Source organism: Phalacrocorax aristotelis, chromosome Z (genome assembly GCF_949628215.1).
Source record: "Phalacrocorax aristotelis chromosome Z, bGulAri2.1, whole genome shotgun sequence".
NCBI classification, from domain to species: domain Eukaryota; kingdom Metazoa; phylum Chordata; class Aves; order Suliformes; family Phalacrocoracidae; genus Phalacrocorax; species Phalacrocorax aristotelis.
This window is the reverse complement of record NC_134311.1, coordinates 8,957,140-8,974,573: the sequence shown is the minus strand read 5'-3', so window position 1 is coordinate 8,974,573 and position 17,434 is coordinate 8,957,140. Positions and strand designations below refer to the sequence as shown.

The 17,434-nt window shown below is 55.6% G+C and overlaps 1 protein-coding gene across 1 annotated transcript in view; it reads left to right on the top strand.

The window, feature by feature from the left end:
* LOC142050490 (coiled-coil domain-containing protein 81-like) overlaps positions 1-17,434 on the top strand; it is a 55,086-nt gene that overhangs the window by 7,999 nt on the left and 29,653 nt on the right. Inside the window, exons 2-3 of the mRNA XM_075079152.1 lie at positions 6,119-6,272; positions 6,646-6,902. Coding sequence (XP_074935253.1) covers positions 6,167-6,272; positions 6,646-6,902 — 363 coding nt within the window. The 5' untranslated portion in view covers positions 6,119-6,166. The remainder of the gene's footprint in view (positions 1-6,118; positions 6,273-6,645; positions 6,903-17,434) is intronic.

Below are 17,434 nucleotides of genomic sequence, written 5' to 3'. Positions count from 1 at the left end.
TCTCTTTCGCTACCAGGTCAAACAGTGAAAAGTTGGAAAATGTCGGAATTGCAGTGACTTGTGCCATGTGAATTTGCCTGTCCAGTGCACGTCTTGTATTAAGCTACTGCCATGTTGTACGTTGTGGTGATGGTCCTGGGTGTTTTGAGTACGACAAAGGAGATGGATGATCCTGATTCCACTAGTCCAAACGCAGCCTAGGGCAATTCCTTGAGTATCTTGTTTATGTGGGCTCTGGTTCTTTGTTCATGCAGCGACGGGGCAATGCCTCCCTGGCAGTACGAAAGGGGACCGTGGCAGTCTGTAACACTGAGGCTCTCACCCTCCGGTTCCGTGTGTTTAATGCAGGACGTTTCATACTTGCTTGCTCCTCAGTTTTGATCAGCTTTGCTCTGGATTAACAAAACACATTGTATTTTCACCAATGGTAAAGCGCACTTCCAATTAGGTCAGTTACGGCTATTAAGACAGATGTCTCTGTGAGAAAAAACATTGATCAGGACCTGAAGAACTAATGGACTGCTTTGTGACAGTTCACAGTGTCAGCAGAGGGGGTCTTTTTGTGACAAAAAGAGCAGTTCAAGCCAGCAGTTGCCGTGGTATTTCTGAGCCCAAAAACAGTGCCTCAGGATTTAATTCCACACCCAGCATCAGTCCGTTGGCACAGCACGCTGCTCAACAGTTGAAAAATACCTTTGGCAATTGCAAACGGCTGTTTCACAGCAGGGTGGGGGTCAGTGGCTGATGTGGCATGCGTGACAGGCTGGGACAAGGTGCTGAGCACAGGCAGTGCCAGCACTGCCAGTGAGATCTCACCGGCCGTAGGTGCGAAGCCCAAAAGACCCTCTACGTCAGTAAGTCCTTCAAGCTCATCTTTTCTCTCCCTTTGCTTTAAAAGGTTGCAAGTCTTCAAATTGCCTGAATTCCGGGTGGTAGGTTATGCCAATTTGTACTGTGCGTTTGGGCCGTTCTGATTATTTACTTTGTGGGTACTTTTATACCTCTTCAATGCTCAGAAAGTAAGAGGGAAGAAAGAAAAGGGGAGTGACGCTTTTTCACACTTTTGGTTTTTCCTGGAAGCGCAGGTGGTCTTTCGGAGTGGGAGGAAGCTTGGGAGAAAACGGGAGAGCTTTTTAAAAGCTGCAGAAGTCCTCTTTTAAGCGTCGGTCAGCAGCTACCTTTAAAGCTAACGTCACCTTGATCCCTTTCCTGTTCTTCTCCAAGTTGTTTTTCCAGCCCTTAACAATTCCAGATTTTATTTCTCTCACGGCAGGACAGGCCTACTTTTCTATGGATTCCTGACTATCCCTGCCCTTTCTGTTTCACAGCGTTTGGGTGCCTCTAACTTCTCTTGAGCCTTTGTAACAAAAAGGTTGTTTAAAGAAATAGTCAGGTTTACGAATTTTCTCGTGCCTTCTTGACAGCCTCCACGGGTGTCCTGGTTTTGGCTGGGAGGGAGTTAACTTTCATGGTAGCAGTTCCTGTGGTGCCGTGTTTTGGATTTGTGATGCCAACGGCGTCAACAGCTCACCCGTGCTCTAGCTGTTGCTGAGCAGCGCTTGCGCAGCGTCGTGGCCTTCTCTGTGCCTCGCGCTGCCCAGCCAGTGAGTAGGCTGGGGTGTGCGCAGGACAGTGGGGGTGCAGCTGGGGCAGCCGACCCCAAATGACCAAAGGGACGTTCCGTTCCATACCATGTGATGGCACGCTCAGCGTCGCTACCTGGGAGAGAGAAGTGGGAAGGGGGCACATTCAGGCAACTGCCTTGCCGAGTAACTGCTGTGCGTGATGCAGCCCTGCTTCCCTGGCGATGGCTGGGCACCTGCCTGCCGGTGGGAATTAGTGAAGGAATGCCTTATTTTTCTTTGCTTGCACGCACAGCTTTTGCTTTTTCTTTCAAACTGTCTTTATCTCAACCCATGAGCTTACCGACTTTTTCCCTTCCAATTGTCCCACGCTCCCACCACCCCACTCCACCCATGACTACAGTCAATTAACTGACTTCAGAGCGGTATTATGGTCGCCCCTTGCCTCTGTGCCACAGATGTGAGGTGGTACTGACACACGTTATCTGATGCAGCATTAAGTGATAAATACAGAAATGAAAAGGGTTAATTATAAGACAGTCCTGCACAATCAGATAGTTTCACATAGTAGCAAGATCTCCTGTGCGTTTTACAATGAGGTGTAGTGATCAGGCTAAAACCCAAACCTGAATTTATCAACAGACAATAATAATAATGCAAATGATGACAAGGGCAAACATTATTATAATGAAAATTGGAAATAAAACTCCTGAACACCAATGCAGTATTAAGGAGCAGGCATTCCTTATTACAGTGACGGATGCGTGGGGAATAATTCCTCCTAGCGTGCATAGCAAAAGTCAGAGATAGAGCTTATATTTCTCAGTTCTATACATATGCATTAGATTCCCTGGAATAGTTATTCATTCTATTTCTTGGAACGAATTATAATACTTGCATCTAAATTACCCGTGTGTTTTAAGTCCCTGAGGAGCCCCTGAAGAGGTATCAGGTGGTCTCCGGTGGTCCCTAGTGGTTTCTTGAAGGGGTGTTTTTTGTGTGCTTTCCATGAACTGTGAGTCCTTCCACATATGGTTGTGAGTTGGCCCATGGAGTGATCTTGTCACAGTGTGTTGGTTTCAGCTGGTGTTCTGACCCTTATCTAGATGGAGGTGTCCTTAGTTCCTTTTGCCCGGTTTCCACTGGCACCTGCTGCTAGGTTGTCTGCACCGCTCCAGGATGTCCCCGATCACCCTTGTGGAAGACCATGTCCTTGAGTGTGTTCTTGCCTGAGGCCCGTTACAACATTATCAGGGGAGATAAAGTGGCATTCAATACCCCTGTTGCTGTGGAGACCATCCTAACAGGGTTTCGCAGCAGCGCTGTGGCCCATCCTTTTTCGCTTTTACCAGTGTGTAGTGTATTTCTTCCTCACTGACATGCACAGTCATCAGTGTGTTTTTGCTTTGGTTTTGTGGCTTTTGTAATAAATAAAGCTTGTAAGTCCTGATGTTCCGCCAGTCTGTGAAGCAGCGTCGAGTTCCTTCTGAAGGGGGAAGGTAAAAGGTCTCCATATGGTGTGTCATTTTGCCTTTAGCAGCACGTGTGAGGTCACGGGGACTGTATAATTAAAGTCACATCCAGTAATGTTGGCGAAGTTAGAAAGACGTGCATTTGATTGATGGGATACATTCTGTGTAAAATTTCTATTAACAATTACATTTTCACAGAGAGTTCTTATATAGATCAGTAGACGTGGACAGTTGTACCCTTTTCAGGGACCATGATGGCTTAAATATGACTTGCTGTTGTCCTGTAGGTTGAGTAGCATAGGGCCAAATTGCAGAAATGTGTGAATGTGTGGCTTGGCTAGTTGTGGGAGTAATAAAAGAGGGAGTAGGCTGGGAGGTAGTAGGGGTAGTTGTTGGTATAGGATGAGGTTTGGGAGTAGGTGGTAGCGTGACCTTTAAGGACAGTTCATTTTTGCTATCTTTCCCTTTATCTGTCCACAGACACACTGCTTCTATAGTTGTGTCATTAAAGAGGAAGCTAATTATACGACTGGGGCGTGAGGGACAGTCTAATCTGCTGTTTGATGGAGTTTGATTTATCTCCCTGATGACCACAAAGGTGTTTCCCATTGACTAATTTGTCACATTACATTCAGCAGAGATTCTGTCACCTGGTGTGGCAGAAATAAGGTGACCCTTATTTGCTTTTACAGTTGTGTGGGTGACAGAGTTTGTCATTGTCAGGTTTTGTGTTGGTTCTCCCAGTGTTCCTGTACTTCCAACAATGTTAAACGTGTATGGTGCAGAACGTACAACAGTTACTGTATTGATTAGCACAAATAAAAAGTGAGGGCCTCCACCCCACGTGCCAGGCTTGTCGACGTGTGAATTGGAACTGGTTCACGCTGGTGATAATTGCTCCTGCAAGAAGGATGAATGTTCCCCTGACGGTCAGCCCAGTCTCCAAGGGAGGCACTTTGCACTTTGCTGTCACTCCTGGTATCGGTGCTGGAAAGAGAAAACAACGCAAGTCTTGGCGGGGTGACTCCGGGCTCGTTACCCCTTTTAGTTCCCAGCTAGGGTGCGTCCACCCAGCACTAATGCGGGTGAATGCTTACAACTCTGAGGAAGTCCTAAGAGAGCTAAGATGGCTAAGAGAGTGCCATCTCCTGTCTGTTTGTTTAACTGGCCACACTGGGGACTTGTATGGGGAGTATGTTTGGGACACAATGGGGCTTTTTTTCTTAGGTCAGTTATGACCCCCGCCATACCCATCTGGGCAGCAGTAGAGACAGGATACTGAGGAACACTGGTTATTTTTGAGTCGGGCAGCATGGGCACAGCTTGCATCAAAGCCTAAATAATTTTTCTTCCCTGAAATGGATTTATGAGGGGGGTTTGTGAGATGGGAAAATGTTGGGGGCTCTGGGGGGTGGTTGACTGGCTGGCTGTGTAAGCTCGGGATTGCCCTGCTGGTGTTGATTTGTCCCATCCCATTTCTCAACTAAGATTTACAATGCCACACATCAAGCCTGCCCAGGTCAGATGGGATGGAGGCAGGGTTGATAGTCCTGACCCTACTGAGCATTATGTTCTATGTTTTCTCTTCATTTGTCCCTCTTCGCAATGAGGTACGGGTTTTAAAGCAGCAGGGGCTCCCCTTACCAGTGATTTCACGCCTTGGGGGTCTACAGGGGCAGGGACAGAGTAATTACCGTGGGTACCCCTGTGGTTCCTAGCCTGAAGGCGGGCTGCTTTTTTAACAGCCATAGAAAGTTCTCTTGATGATCTTACTGTTAGAGCCTTGGGCTCCCCTCTGTCCCGAGGGTCTGTGCCACCTGCCCAACAACTCGCTACTTGGTGCATAGGAGAGTATGATTTGGTGTTAGGGGCTGGTCCCCAAAAGCCACCTGCTTTGCCTTGACCTAACACAACACGGTGTCCTCCAGTTAAGGAGACATACCATGGATACTCAGTCTCGTTTTCACCAGGTGTCTGCCCACATTTTTCATGCAGGTTGGCCAGTTGAAGGGGGTCCGATAGCATGGTCTGTATGGCATTTCTCGGGATACCCCCTAGAGGTCCAGCAGATGCCTCAGTTTCACTAATAGGGGCTACCTTTAGTGCTGATTAATATAACTCACACTCATTGCTAGGTTCTTGGTCGGGGTCCTCGCAGATATCTCTGTCCCAATCTACTGGGGAGCTGCTTAGCTCATCAATTTTCACAGGATTTGGGGGCTGGGGGCCAGAAGTATGAGTTCCAATTTATCCTCTAGCTTCAAACATTTTTCTTTATCTTCCCCGAGTTGTTTCTGCAGTTGTTCTGTTCACAGAGGTAACATTCCACCTCATCTTGCCACACCCTAATTTCCTGTTCTCTATGTTTCTTACACTGACAGGTTGCTTCTAAATACTTTTTCAATGCCTTGTATGTTGTTATTACCTTCTCTTTCAGTTTCCCGCTTCTGAGGTTTAACTGGTCTTTGATCTTCTTCCAGTTATCCCGCTTCTCGCATGCACAATCACCCAGATGCTTTGGGGAAGGGTTAAAGCTGTGCCTCCCTAAGTAGTTGGTGTTTGAATGTGCTGTCCCGCTGACTAGGATGCTTTTTGTCACAGAGGAATTATTCAGAGGTGTCACCATTGCAGGGTTAACTAAAAGTGTACCATTAAGGATTAAACAATGATTAAATGATAACTAATTGGAGATTGAATTAAAATTAAGAAGAAAGCAAACAGTGATTAAGTAATAGTTGAGTGGTAATTACACAGTGACTTGACAGACTGGAATGATGACTTGAAGAGTAATTTAGACAGTGATTACACGTCTTCCGCAGGGTCAGCTGAGGGTGGCTGAGTTGAGACACGCAGGCAAAGGTGTCAGGGCAGCAGCCGCAGGTGCCCAGTGGGGTTGCCCTGCCCGTGCTGGACGGTTGGGCGTTGCTGACGCGGATCATGGGGTGCCTTTCCTTTGCTTTCCAGAAATCTGCACGGTCTGGGCTGATGTGAGCCGTGCAGCAACCTTCCCACCCCTGTGTGCGCAGCACCGCCAACGCTCCCTCTTCTTGCTTCTGTTTTCAGGCGGTGCATATTGGAGATGAGACACTTGCAGTTGTCCCAGCACAGGCCATGTTGGGAGAGGACAAGGTTTTGCCTGTTGAGAGACCCGTGTTCCGGCCGTGCAGGTTTCTGAAGAAATTTTACAAGCTCAGGTGTGCCAAGACCAAAATTCCAGGTAAGAGGAGGGATGCTTCCCCTGGACAGCCCTTGAGTTTGGCTTGGTGCCAACACTTCTGTGACATGGCCAACCCAAGGCTCGTCCAACCTGTAGATCACTGAGCCATGCGCACACTTTCAGTGGCCCAGCACCCTGCCCCGCCCTGGGGAGCCAGCCCCAGTTTGCCCTATACTCCAGCTGGTTGGTCGCAGGAGGAGGCAAAGCTTGTCTTTCCCTTCTCCTGTCCATCAGTTCTGTTCTGGACATCTGGCCAAGGGGGAAGCGCTGTCCGGCAGAGCGTTGCCCGAGGGCCGGGCGCTGATGGCACCTGGTCTGGGAGCCGGCTGAACTGCGGTGGGCGTGACTTGGTTGCTTTGCGCTTGCTTCCTAGACGAGACGCTCTCCGTCCCGCTGGACTTTGAGCAGATCGCTGCGGACATCCACTTCCGCCGAGAAATCGTGGAGCAGTGCATCCACGAGACCCTGCTTTTCTTCGCTGGGGCCCTGCGAGACAACAAGGAGGTGGAATTCTGCTTCAAGAGCATTGGCATCGTCGCTGTGCGAAGAAAAGCCGTTGGCATGACCTTCTTCGATGACTGCCTGCTGGAGCTGGACGCCACTGGGAACATGCTGGCAGCTCTTCTGGAGGTGAGCTCGTTGTTTTGCCAGGGCTCCTCCTCGTGTCTCTTTGGCAATGCTGTCACAGCTCTCTCCAGCTGCTTTCTCTTGGCTGCCGTGACCTGCCTCGCCGCCTGGCCTAGGCGCACTCTCGAGGAGCTAGGCCAAGCCTCGGTAGCGCCTCGGCCCCTTTGAGGGAGGGGTTAATGGCATCGAGGGAGAAGGCGGCGCACGGCTTTCGGAGAGGCAGCCTTTGTGTCTTTGAGCAGCGAGCCCGTTTGCCACCTTGGTGAGCAACTGGCACGCGTCCTGGGCGCCTGCTGAGCTGTCCCTGTCCTGTCCCCTTGCAGGACTCCAAGATGAGGGGTATCGTGGCCTTCCCGGGCAAAACCAGATTTTACGCGGCTCAGCCGAGATGGGGTCATCACGCTGCCAAGGTGAGCGGGATGGCTTCTGCAGCCCCTGGCAGGTCAAGGGAGCAGCTGCTCGGTTCGTGCTGCCGGGGCACCGCCGTCTTGCCGAGGCTCCTCTCCTGCCACACGTAGGCAAGACCAGCTCTTTCCCAGCAGAGCTGCCCGGTCCGCCTGCCGCCGGCTCATGCTTGGCTCGGAGAGCGCAGACAAAGCAGCCAGTCCGCTCTCGATGTGCCCCGAGAGAGTGAGAGGGGCGGGAGGGTCTGCGCGGGCAGCAAGGCGGGCTTGTGCTGGGATCATCAGCTTGCCGGCAGGAAGGCGAGGGAAGCCCGGCAGAGGCTGCTGGAGACCGTGGGGCCCCTGAGGTCGCACAGAGAGTTGCATCCCCCAGGGGCTTGGCAGTGGCTCCCCACGATGCCAGCCAGCAGCTTCTTGGCGTCAGCTCCCAAGGGAGCGTGGTGCCCTCTTGCCCACCCGGTGCCTTCTTGTTCCCAGGCTTGCAGTTGAGACCCCACACCGAGCATGGGCGCCTGCAGTTTCTCTGAAGCCCCAGAGAGAGCCGGCGCCTTGGGGCGGGGGTGCCCGCAGAGGTAGTGTCCCAGCCGAGTGCTGGCAGGGGGCTGTGGGTGCTCCTGTCTGGCCCGCAGGGTCCCAGAGACGCTCGCTCTTGTGCTCTTCTCTTGCCTCCCGCTTGCAGTGAGCGTGCTGGATCCTGTGTTCCTGGCTTGCCGCAGGGTTTCTCTAGCCAGGCAGCTGGCGAAGGCTGGCGAGCAGGCTAAAGCCGCCAAAGCTGACCAAGCCAGGTGAGCCTCCTGGAGGAGCGGTGTGGCTGGGGCTGCGGGGGCACCCCATGGCCCTGGTGGCGGGCAAGTGAGATGTTTCCCTGGGCCGGAGTGGGGTTGCCTGCGCCGATGCCGAAAGGCCCCGGAGGCGACGTCCGTCTGGGCACGGGGTCCTCTTGCCGAACCGCCTCGTGGTGCCGGAGCCAGGGGGCAGCAGGCTGCGAGCCTGGCCTGGAGCAACTGGCTCAGAGTGGGCTCCCACGGCCTCAGCCTGCCGTGCCTCTTTAGATCCCTGCCAGTGATCCGGCAGAAGCCACAGGAGGAGCCGAAGCAGCCCAGACCTCCAGCTCAGCCGCGGTTGCAGCTCCCCCCCGTGTTCCGCAGCCCTCCAGAACGGTACGTCCTAGGGATTTGCCAGCCCTGTGTCACGTTTCGGGCCCTGGGCCGGGGCAGAAGAGGCAGCAAGAGCTGCCCAGCCCCCCTGCGCTCGTGCCCAGCCCAGCCCAAGAACACTAACGCTGCACGTGTCGTGTGTGCGTGGCCGCCAGGGAACGAGGTCCTTCCACGCTGAGAGGGAAGAGAAACGGCTCCGGCTGCTGATGGCATCCAAGCGCCGAGAGGTGGAAGCGGAGGTGCGGCGCCAATACCCCCTATTGACAGAGCGGGGCGGAGCATGGAGCGAGGCCCGGTACGGCGTGCCTCTTCTGCAAGAGCTGTCTATGTATATACTTAGATGCGGCAGCCCAGGCTCTGCAGATTTCTGGAAAGCAAAGGAAAGGCACGCCAAGCTCTGAGTCAGCAACGCCCAACCATCCAGCGGCCCCCTACCCACGGAGGCGACAGCGGAGTGAACTGAAGGCCCGCCTCGCCCTGAGCAAACACTCGCACCGCCAGGGCTGCCCAGCTCCGTTCCTGACCGCTGACAGCCTCCAAGAAGCGGGCCCACCCTGTACGTGGGCGGGACAGGCCTCGGGAGGAAAGGCAGGCCCCCCGACTGTTCTGGGGAAGGGGATCCCACCCTTTCCCATGGGCCGCGGCAAAAGGCCTGGCCTGCCAAAGCCCAGCCCCAAGCCCCAAGGCGGCAGCAGGCAGGTCTCTCTCCTTGCAGCTGCCACTCCCTTCCAGAAGACCCCTGCTACAGCCCCAGCCCCAGCCCCAGCCCCAGCGCCAGGGTTTCCACAGCTCGTCTCCAATTCATCGTGCCTCCGACAGCACTCCTGCAAGGGCTCCCCAGGGCCTTACCGCTGGTGGTGAGCTCCTTGAGGGTTGGAAGCTTCTCGGGCCCCAAGGGGCTAAAGAGCAGGTACTTGATCATCTTGGCCCCCCTGCGCTGTACCAGCTGGGGAGGAGGTCCTGCTCCTGCTACAGAACCCCTCTGCTCCTCGCTCGCCGCCTCCTCTTCCTCCTGCTCCCACTTCCCCAAGCGGCGGCTCCAGCGCTCTTCCACAGCCTCCCCTCGCCTCCTCCTGGCAGCAGGGCAGCTCCTGCGGAGCAGAGCGCGGGACAGAGCAGCCCTGGCACTGCCCAGGCCTCTCCGGGGAGCGCGGCCGGGGCCACGGCGGGCAGAAGAAGCTGTTGCCATGAGGTGGGTGTCCCACTGTGACGCTGCACCGTGTCACACAGGGCTGCGGGGACGCGCCACCTCGCAGGCCCACCCACGCTTGGCCCCAGCACGGGCAGGGCAGCTGCGCCGGGCAGGGCCCCGGAGGCTGACATCCCCCTGCGTAGCTCACCTCGGCCCCCCTCGCCTGCCCGCAGACAAACTCTGGCAAGGCGGGAAGGAACGCGCATTCATGCTGCGGGGGCTTCACGCACTCTTGTACAAGAGGGCTGGGGAGGGCCCGCTAAGTCCCGCTAAGGAGGGCCACAGCGGGAACAAACCCGGAGCTTTGGGTCACGAGACGATGCTCAGCCCCTCCTATCCCCTAGGGCCACTGGGGCGGACCTCTTTCACCACACCAGCACCCACAGAGGAGCACCGCAACAGCACGTGGCGCGTGGGCTGCTGCAAAGGCACAACGCGCCTTGCCAATGCATCCTCTCAGGCACGCTCCCCGTCCTGCAAGACTTCGCTAGCCGTGACTGTCGCCTCCCCAAACGCTCCCCTCAACTCCCGGGGGCCCCACTATCCCCTGGGGACCCTGAGCACAGCTCCGGGAGCAAGGGATACGCTAACAGCAGCGCCTGGAGAAAGGCCTGCAGGCAGAGGGCGAGAGGAGGCCGTTCCCCCAGCAAGGAACAAAGGTGCCGTCAGCACAAGCCCCAACACCAGAGCATCAAGGAGGCCCCAGAAGGCTACAGCTCCCCCCAGACAGGCCAGCAAGGAGCCATCCAGAAAAGCAGGCCGCAGGGGCGTGCAGGCGCCACCGCACTGGGCAGCCTCACAGAGCAGCCGGTCCCGGCATTGCCCCGGGAGAGATGCACGCTCTGCAAGGGAAGAGCACCGGCAGCAGGCAACAAGACGGGAATCTCACCCCCTCGGGTGCCGCGGGAGCTGGACTCTACTGTCAAAAATAAACTCCAAATTCCAAGCACTCTGCTCGGTGCTACCTGCAAGCTCGCACTCAATGCCACTCGCTGTGTCCTTAAGGAAGATATTCCCTGTGATACAACACTGGGAGAGTGGCTGATGCACCCAAGCCTTCAGCCGGGGCCTCGGACTTGCACAGCCGGGCAGCTCTTGCTGCCTCTTCTGCCCCAACGCTTCTCTGGATATCTTCCAAACCTGCCTGCACGCAGTCCTGTGCCCCCTGCTCTAGGTGTGCCTGCTCAAGCAGGGGGGTTGGACGAGATGATCTCCAGAGGTCCCTTCCAACCCCTACCAGTCTGTGATCCTGTGATACTCCACAGTCTTGGTCCCAGGATGGACCCTTGAGGGACACCCCACCACTCCTTACTGATGTCCATGTGGGCCTTAAGCCGTTGACTGTAACTCTTTGGAGGCGGCTGTTCCACCAGTTCCTTATCCATCTACTAGTCCATCCCATCTAATCTAATCCGTTTTTACTCTCTACTTTTCCCTGATACCCACTTTTCTTCCCCTGAGCGTTAAGGATAGGAGCACTCCTTTATGTTCCAGCAACGAGATCTGAGTGAAAGGATTTATGGCTGCAGACCAATAACTAGGATGCAGGCTGGCTGATTGCTGAACATCTGAAATGGCTGCACATGGTGTTGCAAGAAGGCTGTAAAAGATTGAAACAGCACTGTGAGGAATGGCTGGATTTCACCATTGGTGAAGGGGAGTTGCCCGAGAGATGGCTCAATCACACAGATAACTGGGGGGGAGCACTAGAGACACGCAGGGACGTGGAGTCTTGCAAGGAGAAGGGCACCAGGGCAACTATCGCTGTAACATCATTTAAGTTTGACGTTGCCTAAAGCATGCTGTGCAAACCTGGGACTTGATGGAGCCAAGTGGGACCAATGGGGAAAAACAGTGCTTAGGGCTGAGTTGTTTATTTGGGTAGGAGGCTGGCCTGGAGAATGTGAAGTACAAGGGCATCTGAAGGGTCTGAAGAGAAGACACAGCCAAGGCCTTGGGGGCTGCCACGAAACACCAATGGCGAAAGGAATGCGCAGGTGAGGAGAGGGAGGGGAAAGTGGTGTTGCCGTGGCCCCAGATGTGCATGCAGAGGCAGTAGTGCTGCGGGGGTGGACGGCCCATTGTGACGTCGCCATGCAGGGCAGGGTGCTGTCACCTGGCAGTGGATTCTGACATCAGTGGGCAATGGACTGTGACCTCACGTCCCTCGCTGCTTATATCTGGGCGCCGGCGGGGCCTCCCCCAGCCTGGCTCGTGCCTGGACTCCTGCCGAGCGTGCCTGCGAGGCCTGGAGGGTGGAGCGAGGCTTCTCCTGGTGCCGGGTGGTGCTTTGGGGGCTGCCGTCGGCAGCTCTCAGTGCCCGTCCCGGAGCCATACCCTGTGTTTCCCCAGCCCTGCCTGCTTGAGGCAGCCGGGCGCCGTGAGACACGCTAGCAGCATCAGAGGTGAGCTGTGTAGGGAAACATCCCCCCAGGGCGGCCGTGGGGCTCAGGGAGCCAGGAGGGAGTCCTTCTCGAGGGGCCTGGATGTTTCTTCCTCCCCTCTGCGGGACAGCCAGTGACTATGGCCGCTCTCCCTTTTGCAGTGTGCGACAACCTTTGGCAGCGCCAGTGCCAGCAAGGGGTAGCAGCAGCTCATCCTCAGCTCTCCCCAGCCCCCTGCGGAGCACGGACATGGCCACGGAGGCAGCGTGGAGCTGCCCCATCTGCCGTGATGCTCGAGATGACATTGCTTATGCCATGCCTTGTCGCCACCAGTTCTGCCTGGGCTGCATCCTACGCTGGACAGAGAGGAAACCAGAGTGCCCCCTCTGCAGAAGACCGATAGAGAGTGTCAGGTTTTCTGTGCAGGCAGAAGACGACTATCTGCAGTGTGTCATCGTCACTGAAGAGTTGCCACGTGCCAGCAGTCCAGCAGGAGGAGCTCCCGGCCACCGAGCGGAAAACAGTCCCCGTCTCCGTGTGGCATTCCCTCCATCATCTCCACAGTTGACACTGTCCCCTGCTGAGCAGGGGGCTGCAGGGCCAGAGGCCGTGGGTGGCCTCCTGCCCGAGGTCTGGGCCCAGCTTTTTCAAAGGCAAGAGCGTCTCCTTGATCCTGTGCTGCCGTGGCTGCGCCAGGAGCTGCAGGCAATATATGGGTCCCGATGGTGGCTGGCAAGGAATGTAGAGAGCACCATCCTGCATGCCCTGTGTGTCTGTGGTCCAGATGTGGAGGCCATGGTCCAGAGGCTACAAGACTGCCTCGAGGAATACACAGCACAGGTGATCCACGGCGTCATCAGCATCATTGTGTGCCAGTGCAGGGAGGAGGCCCAGAGGCTGCTGCGCTGCCATGCTGCCAGGGAGGACAACGGCCCTGTGGCCAGCTCCAGCAGCTCCAGCAGCTCCAGCTCCGGCAGCTCCAGCTCCGGCAGCTCCAGCTCCGGCAGCTCCAGCAGCTCCAGCTCCCAGCAGAAGTCTCCTGACTCCAGCCTGGCCTTCTCCTCCAGCAGCCCTGCAAGCTCTGATAATGAGGACCAACCCAGCTCACGGGAGGCTGCCCACCGTGGGGGTCCCAGCTGCCCCCGATCTGTGCTCATCTCTCCCGAGCGGGAGCAGCCCCAGGAGGAGCTGGGTGAGGAGGTGGTGGTGGCAGGTCCCTCTGCCCAGGGCTGCAGCCGCAGCCCCTCTGCTCCTGGTCAGGGCAGGGATCGCTCACGTGGGCAGCCCTGGCACCCCCGAAAGAGGAGGGCTCCCAGCCCCCAGGACTCTCCCCAGCCCTGCAAGAGGCCACCCCGCCGGCAGCACTAGCAGGGCTCCAGCTGCCAATAACTGAAATAAAAGGAAATAAATTCCTTTTTCGCTGACAGAGTCTCTCTGGTGATGCTTTCTCCCCTTCTCCTGGTGCCTTTCCCTGATCCCATGCTTCACCATTGGCCAAGGACTCTCCAGAGCCCCAGGCCCATGTTGGCAGCGGCTCCTCTCACAGGAAATCCTGCTGCAGCCACGGCACCGGAAGAGGTTCTGAAAAAGCACCAGGGTGAATCTCATAGATTCTCACAGAGGCTGCTGCGCTCCATGCTGTTGGGGAGGAGGACAACAGCCCTGCAGCCAGCTCCAGCTCCAGTAGCTCCAGTGACTCCAGCTCCAGCTCCAGCTGCTCCAGCTCCGGCAGCTCCCAGCAGAAGACTCCCAGCTCCAGCCTGGCCTTCTCCAGCAGCTCTGCAAGCTCTGATGATGAGGACCAACCCAGGCTGCCCTCCACAGGGTTCCCGGCTGCCCCCAATCTGAGCCCGTCCCTGCCGAGCAGGAGCAGCCCCAGGAGGAGCTGGGTGAGGCAGCAGCAGTGGCAGGTCCCTCTGCCCAGGGCTGCAGCTGCAGCCCCTTCGCTTCCGTTTGGGGCAGGCACCGCTCATGTGAGGGGCCTCGATGCCCCCCGAAGAGAAAGGCCAGTGGCTCCCAGGCCTCTTCAGCCCACAAGAGGCCATGCCGCCGGCAGCATTAGGGTGCCTCCGAAGCCAGCGAAAGCGGGGCTGGTCCAGCAGCCTGGGCATGTGCTTGCCCCAAGGGGACTTGGAGGCACTTGTCAGTAGCCTAAGTTTGAAAGAAGAAAATTGAGCTATGAAAACTGCAGGAGAAGTCTTAGTCCCCCATTACAAGCAGTGCAGCTGGCATTGCTGTTGCCACCTGTGATGCGTCCTCTTTTTCCTAGTGCTGTGCACACCTTCACCTCATGACTCTGCTGCAGCCCGAGGTCCATGGGGTCTGGTGGAGAGGGTACAGCTGTTCAGCCCTTTTCCGCTGTGGGGAGGTCTCCAGGCCCTGCCTGTGCCACATCGCTCAGTAGCCCAGGCCTGGCCTCATCCACTCCTCACCTTCTGCCCTCATGTCTTGGGGCTCTGCTCTCCTGCCAGCCTTTTCTGCTCACTATGACCTCGGTATAGTTGCACCCCATACCTCCTTCTGTGCAGAAACACATCCTCTGGTGGTTTCTGTGGAAAGCCACAGCTGTGTTCTACTGAGGTGAGCAAGAGTGCAACAAAGGCTACATGAAAAAGCAATAATGGCTAATAACCCAAGGGCTGTACTAGGGTATGAAGTCATAGTCCTTAACCCGGGCCCCAGGGGGGCAGCAGACTCCCCTAAGAAGCAGATCAGGTTGGCATATCAGACCTTCTCTTCCCCTCAGAAGAGAGTCTCTTATGACAAGGGTCAGTCTTTTTTACTTTATGGAAGTGGTTTTGATGTAGGGCATAGGCAGGCTTAACCTTGGCGACACCTCCAAGCTAGATGCACCATCGTCCTTGTCATTGTCCTGTTCCACTCGCAGAGCCTCGTACCTATTATGCACGGGCACCCGGGAAGGTGGGGCGGTGACGGAGGAGATGCACCTGCTGCCCTGGGGCAGGAGCTTTTTGCTGTTGCCCCCTATCCCTTAAGTCACCGGGTTCAGCCAGGTAGAGAGAGGAGAGGGAATCCTCTGCATCACGTGTGCTGTCTGCCTGAAAGGGGAAGCGTGTCCGGTACTGGCACGAGAAGGGCACGGCCTGCTGCAGCCCGACACCGACACCGGGGTAGCGGCCTGTTCCCTTGGGAGCTCTGCCTGCAAAGGTGCGTCAGTCGTGGTGGGTGCAGCGCTCAGAGAGGCCATGGCCTTCTGCGGGGTGGGTCCCATGGCTCCCTGGTCGAGCGGGAAGAGCTGCCGCGCCCCGTTTGTCCGCCCTGGTCGGCAACGCTCTCCAGGGGCCCTGGGGGCGCGGCTCGGCCGCCGTAGGTCCCGGTCCCGGCCCCGCCCGGGTCCCCTCAGCCGCTGTCCCGCGGGCTGCCGGCTCCTGTCGGGTCTCCCGGCGGCCCCCGCCTTCCCCAGCTCCGGGACCCCCCTGCGCACCGCGCTGGCGGCTTGGCTGCGGACCCTGCCGGCCCCGGAGCTGCTCGCCTCGGCGACTGAGGGCTGGTGTCGGTTACTTCAAATCTCCCGCCGTTGCTCCCGGCCCCGCCCGGGTCCCCTCAGCCGCTGTCCCGCGGGCTGCCGGCTCCTGTCGGGTCTCCCGGCGGCCCCCGCCTTCCCCAGCTCCGGGACCCCCCTGCGCACCGCGCTGGCGGCTTGGCTGCGGACCCTGCCGGCCCCGGAGCTGCTCGCCTCGGCGACTGAGGGCTGGTGTCGGTTACTTCAAATCTCCCGCCGTTGCTCCCGGCTCCGCCCGGGTCCCCTCAGCCGCTGTCCCGCGGGCTGCCGGCTCCTGTCGGGTCTCCTGGCGCCCCCCGCCTTTCCTTCCCCCGGCTGCTGTCCGTTGTCAGAAGAGGTGTCTTGTTTTCTTTGTCTGCCCTGTGTAGCATTACTGTGGGGGAAAGGGAGCTTTTCCCTAACAATAGAGCAGAAATGTGGTTTTTATTGTTTTAATTGTTTTGGTGATACTTCCATCTTAAAAAAAAAACAAACAAAAACCAACCAAGAAATGGAAATGGGAAAAAAAATCTGAGCACTGTTAATTCGTATTACCAAGCTTTCAGGAAAAGTGAAGCTATACTTGCAATGAAAGACACCAGAATAGTTAAGCAGAGCGGTTTGGTGAAAGTAAATTTTCAATCCATACCAAAAGTTAAGTGCCGGTGTTATCTGCGTGAAACAAACCGTGACTGAGAATGTCCATTTCCTGCAAGAAACAACGCAAGACTTGGAGGGTCAGGCCCGTTGGCTACCAGAGCCTTTGATTAAGGGTTTGGGTTGGAGGAGGTGGGGTTGAGCATGAAATTATTGAAAGTCCTTGCACTCCCCTATTCAGTGCGATCCTTCACGATGTTGCTTATTTAAAACAAAAGTGAAAACAAAGAGAAAGGCAGGTGTTGCACAGAAAGAATATGGGGAAAGGAGTGAAAAAGTTGACAGCTACAGAAACATCACTATGAGCCTGTCCTCGGAAACCTCCTGCGCTGTAGAACAATCCAAAAAGAGAGTATTTTTACCACAGATGCTGGGCATTTAAAAATAGTCCCCATATTTTAGTGCTGTTCAAATTATTTCTTTGACAAAACATTGGAAATACACTTTGAAAAGGCAATCATATATCTGCTTTTCAGTGTCCAGTGGACTTCAGGGAACTGTCCAGTGACGGTGGGGAGCAGGTTCTGGAAAAGCGCCAGGGTGATTCTTATAGAGGAGCAATGGGTGAAAGGTTGACCGGGCGTTTCTCAAGGAAGTAGAGGAAAGCTCTGATCATGCCTAACAAAATTTCTGCCTAACGCGTTAGTGAAAAATGTACAGTTTGCTGACGTAGAGTCAGGGGAAACGTGAAGTCCGATTCGAGTTCATTTAATCAGAGGAAAAAAAGGCCTGTGCATTAATGTAAAAATGAGTATTACAAAAGGAGGGAGGGAAGGGGAAGGTACAGCAAATTAGGGGTAGGAGAAGGAGGTAATACCAGAAGCACCGTTCCGACGAACCCTGAGAATACATATGGACCTTGCAGGTATGTTTAAAATGAATGAAAAAAACCAACAAAACCAAACCAATCAAATAAACAAACAAAAACCCCCAGACCCAGAAAGAAAATACATATATGTGTTGCTCTTTAAAACTTTGTAAACTCTTTTCAGACGCAATCGGTTTGCACTTTGGGTGATCCTTTTGTTGGAGAGCAGGAAGAAATTACTAGCAGGAGCCAAAGAGAGAAGGGAAAAAGTAATGGCATTTAGCACGTCATCTTTTTGTTTTGGGTGTTTCTCCGAAATCCCTACCACAGGTAATTCCAAACACAGAGAAGGTTAGCCTATGGGATACACTGGAAAATCTGTAGCCTTGAGACCTATTTGCAGCAAGCAGCAGGCACAGTAACTGAACCGG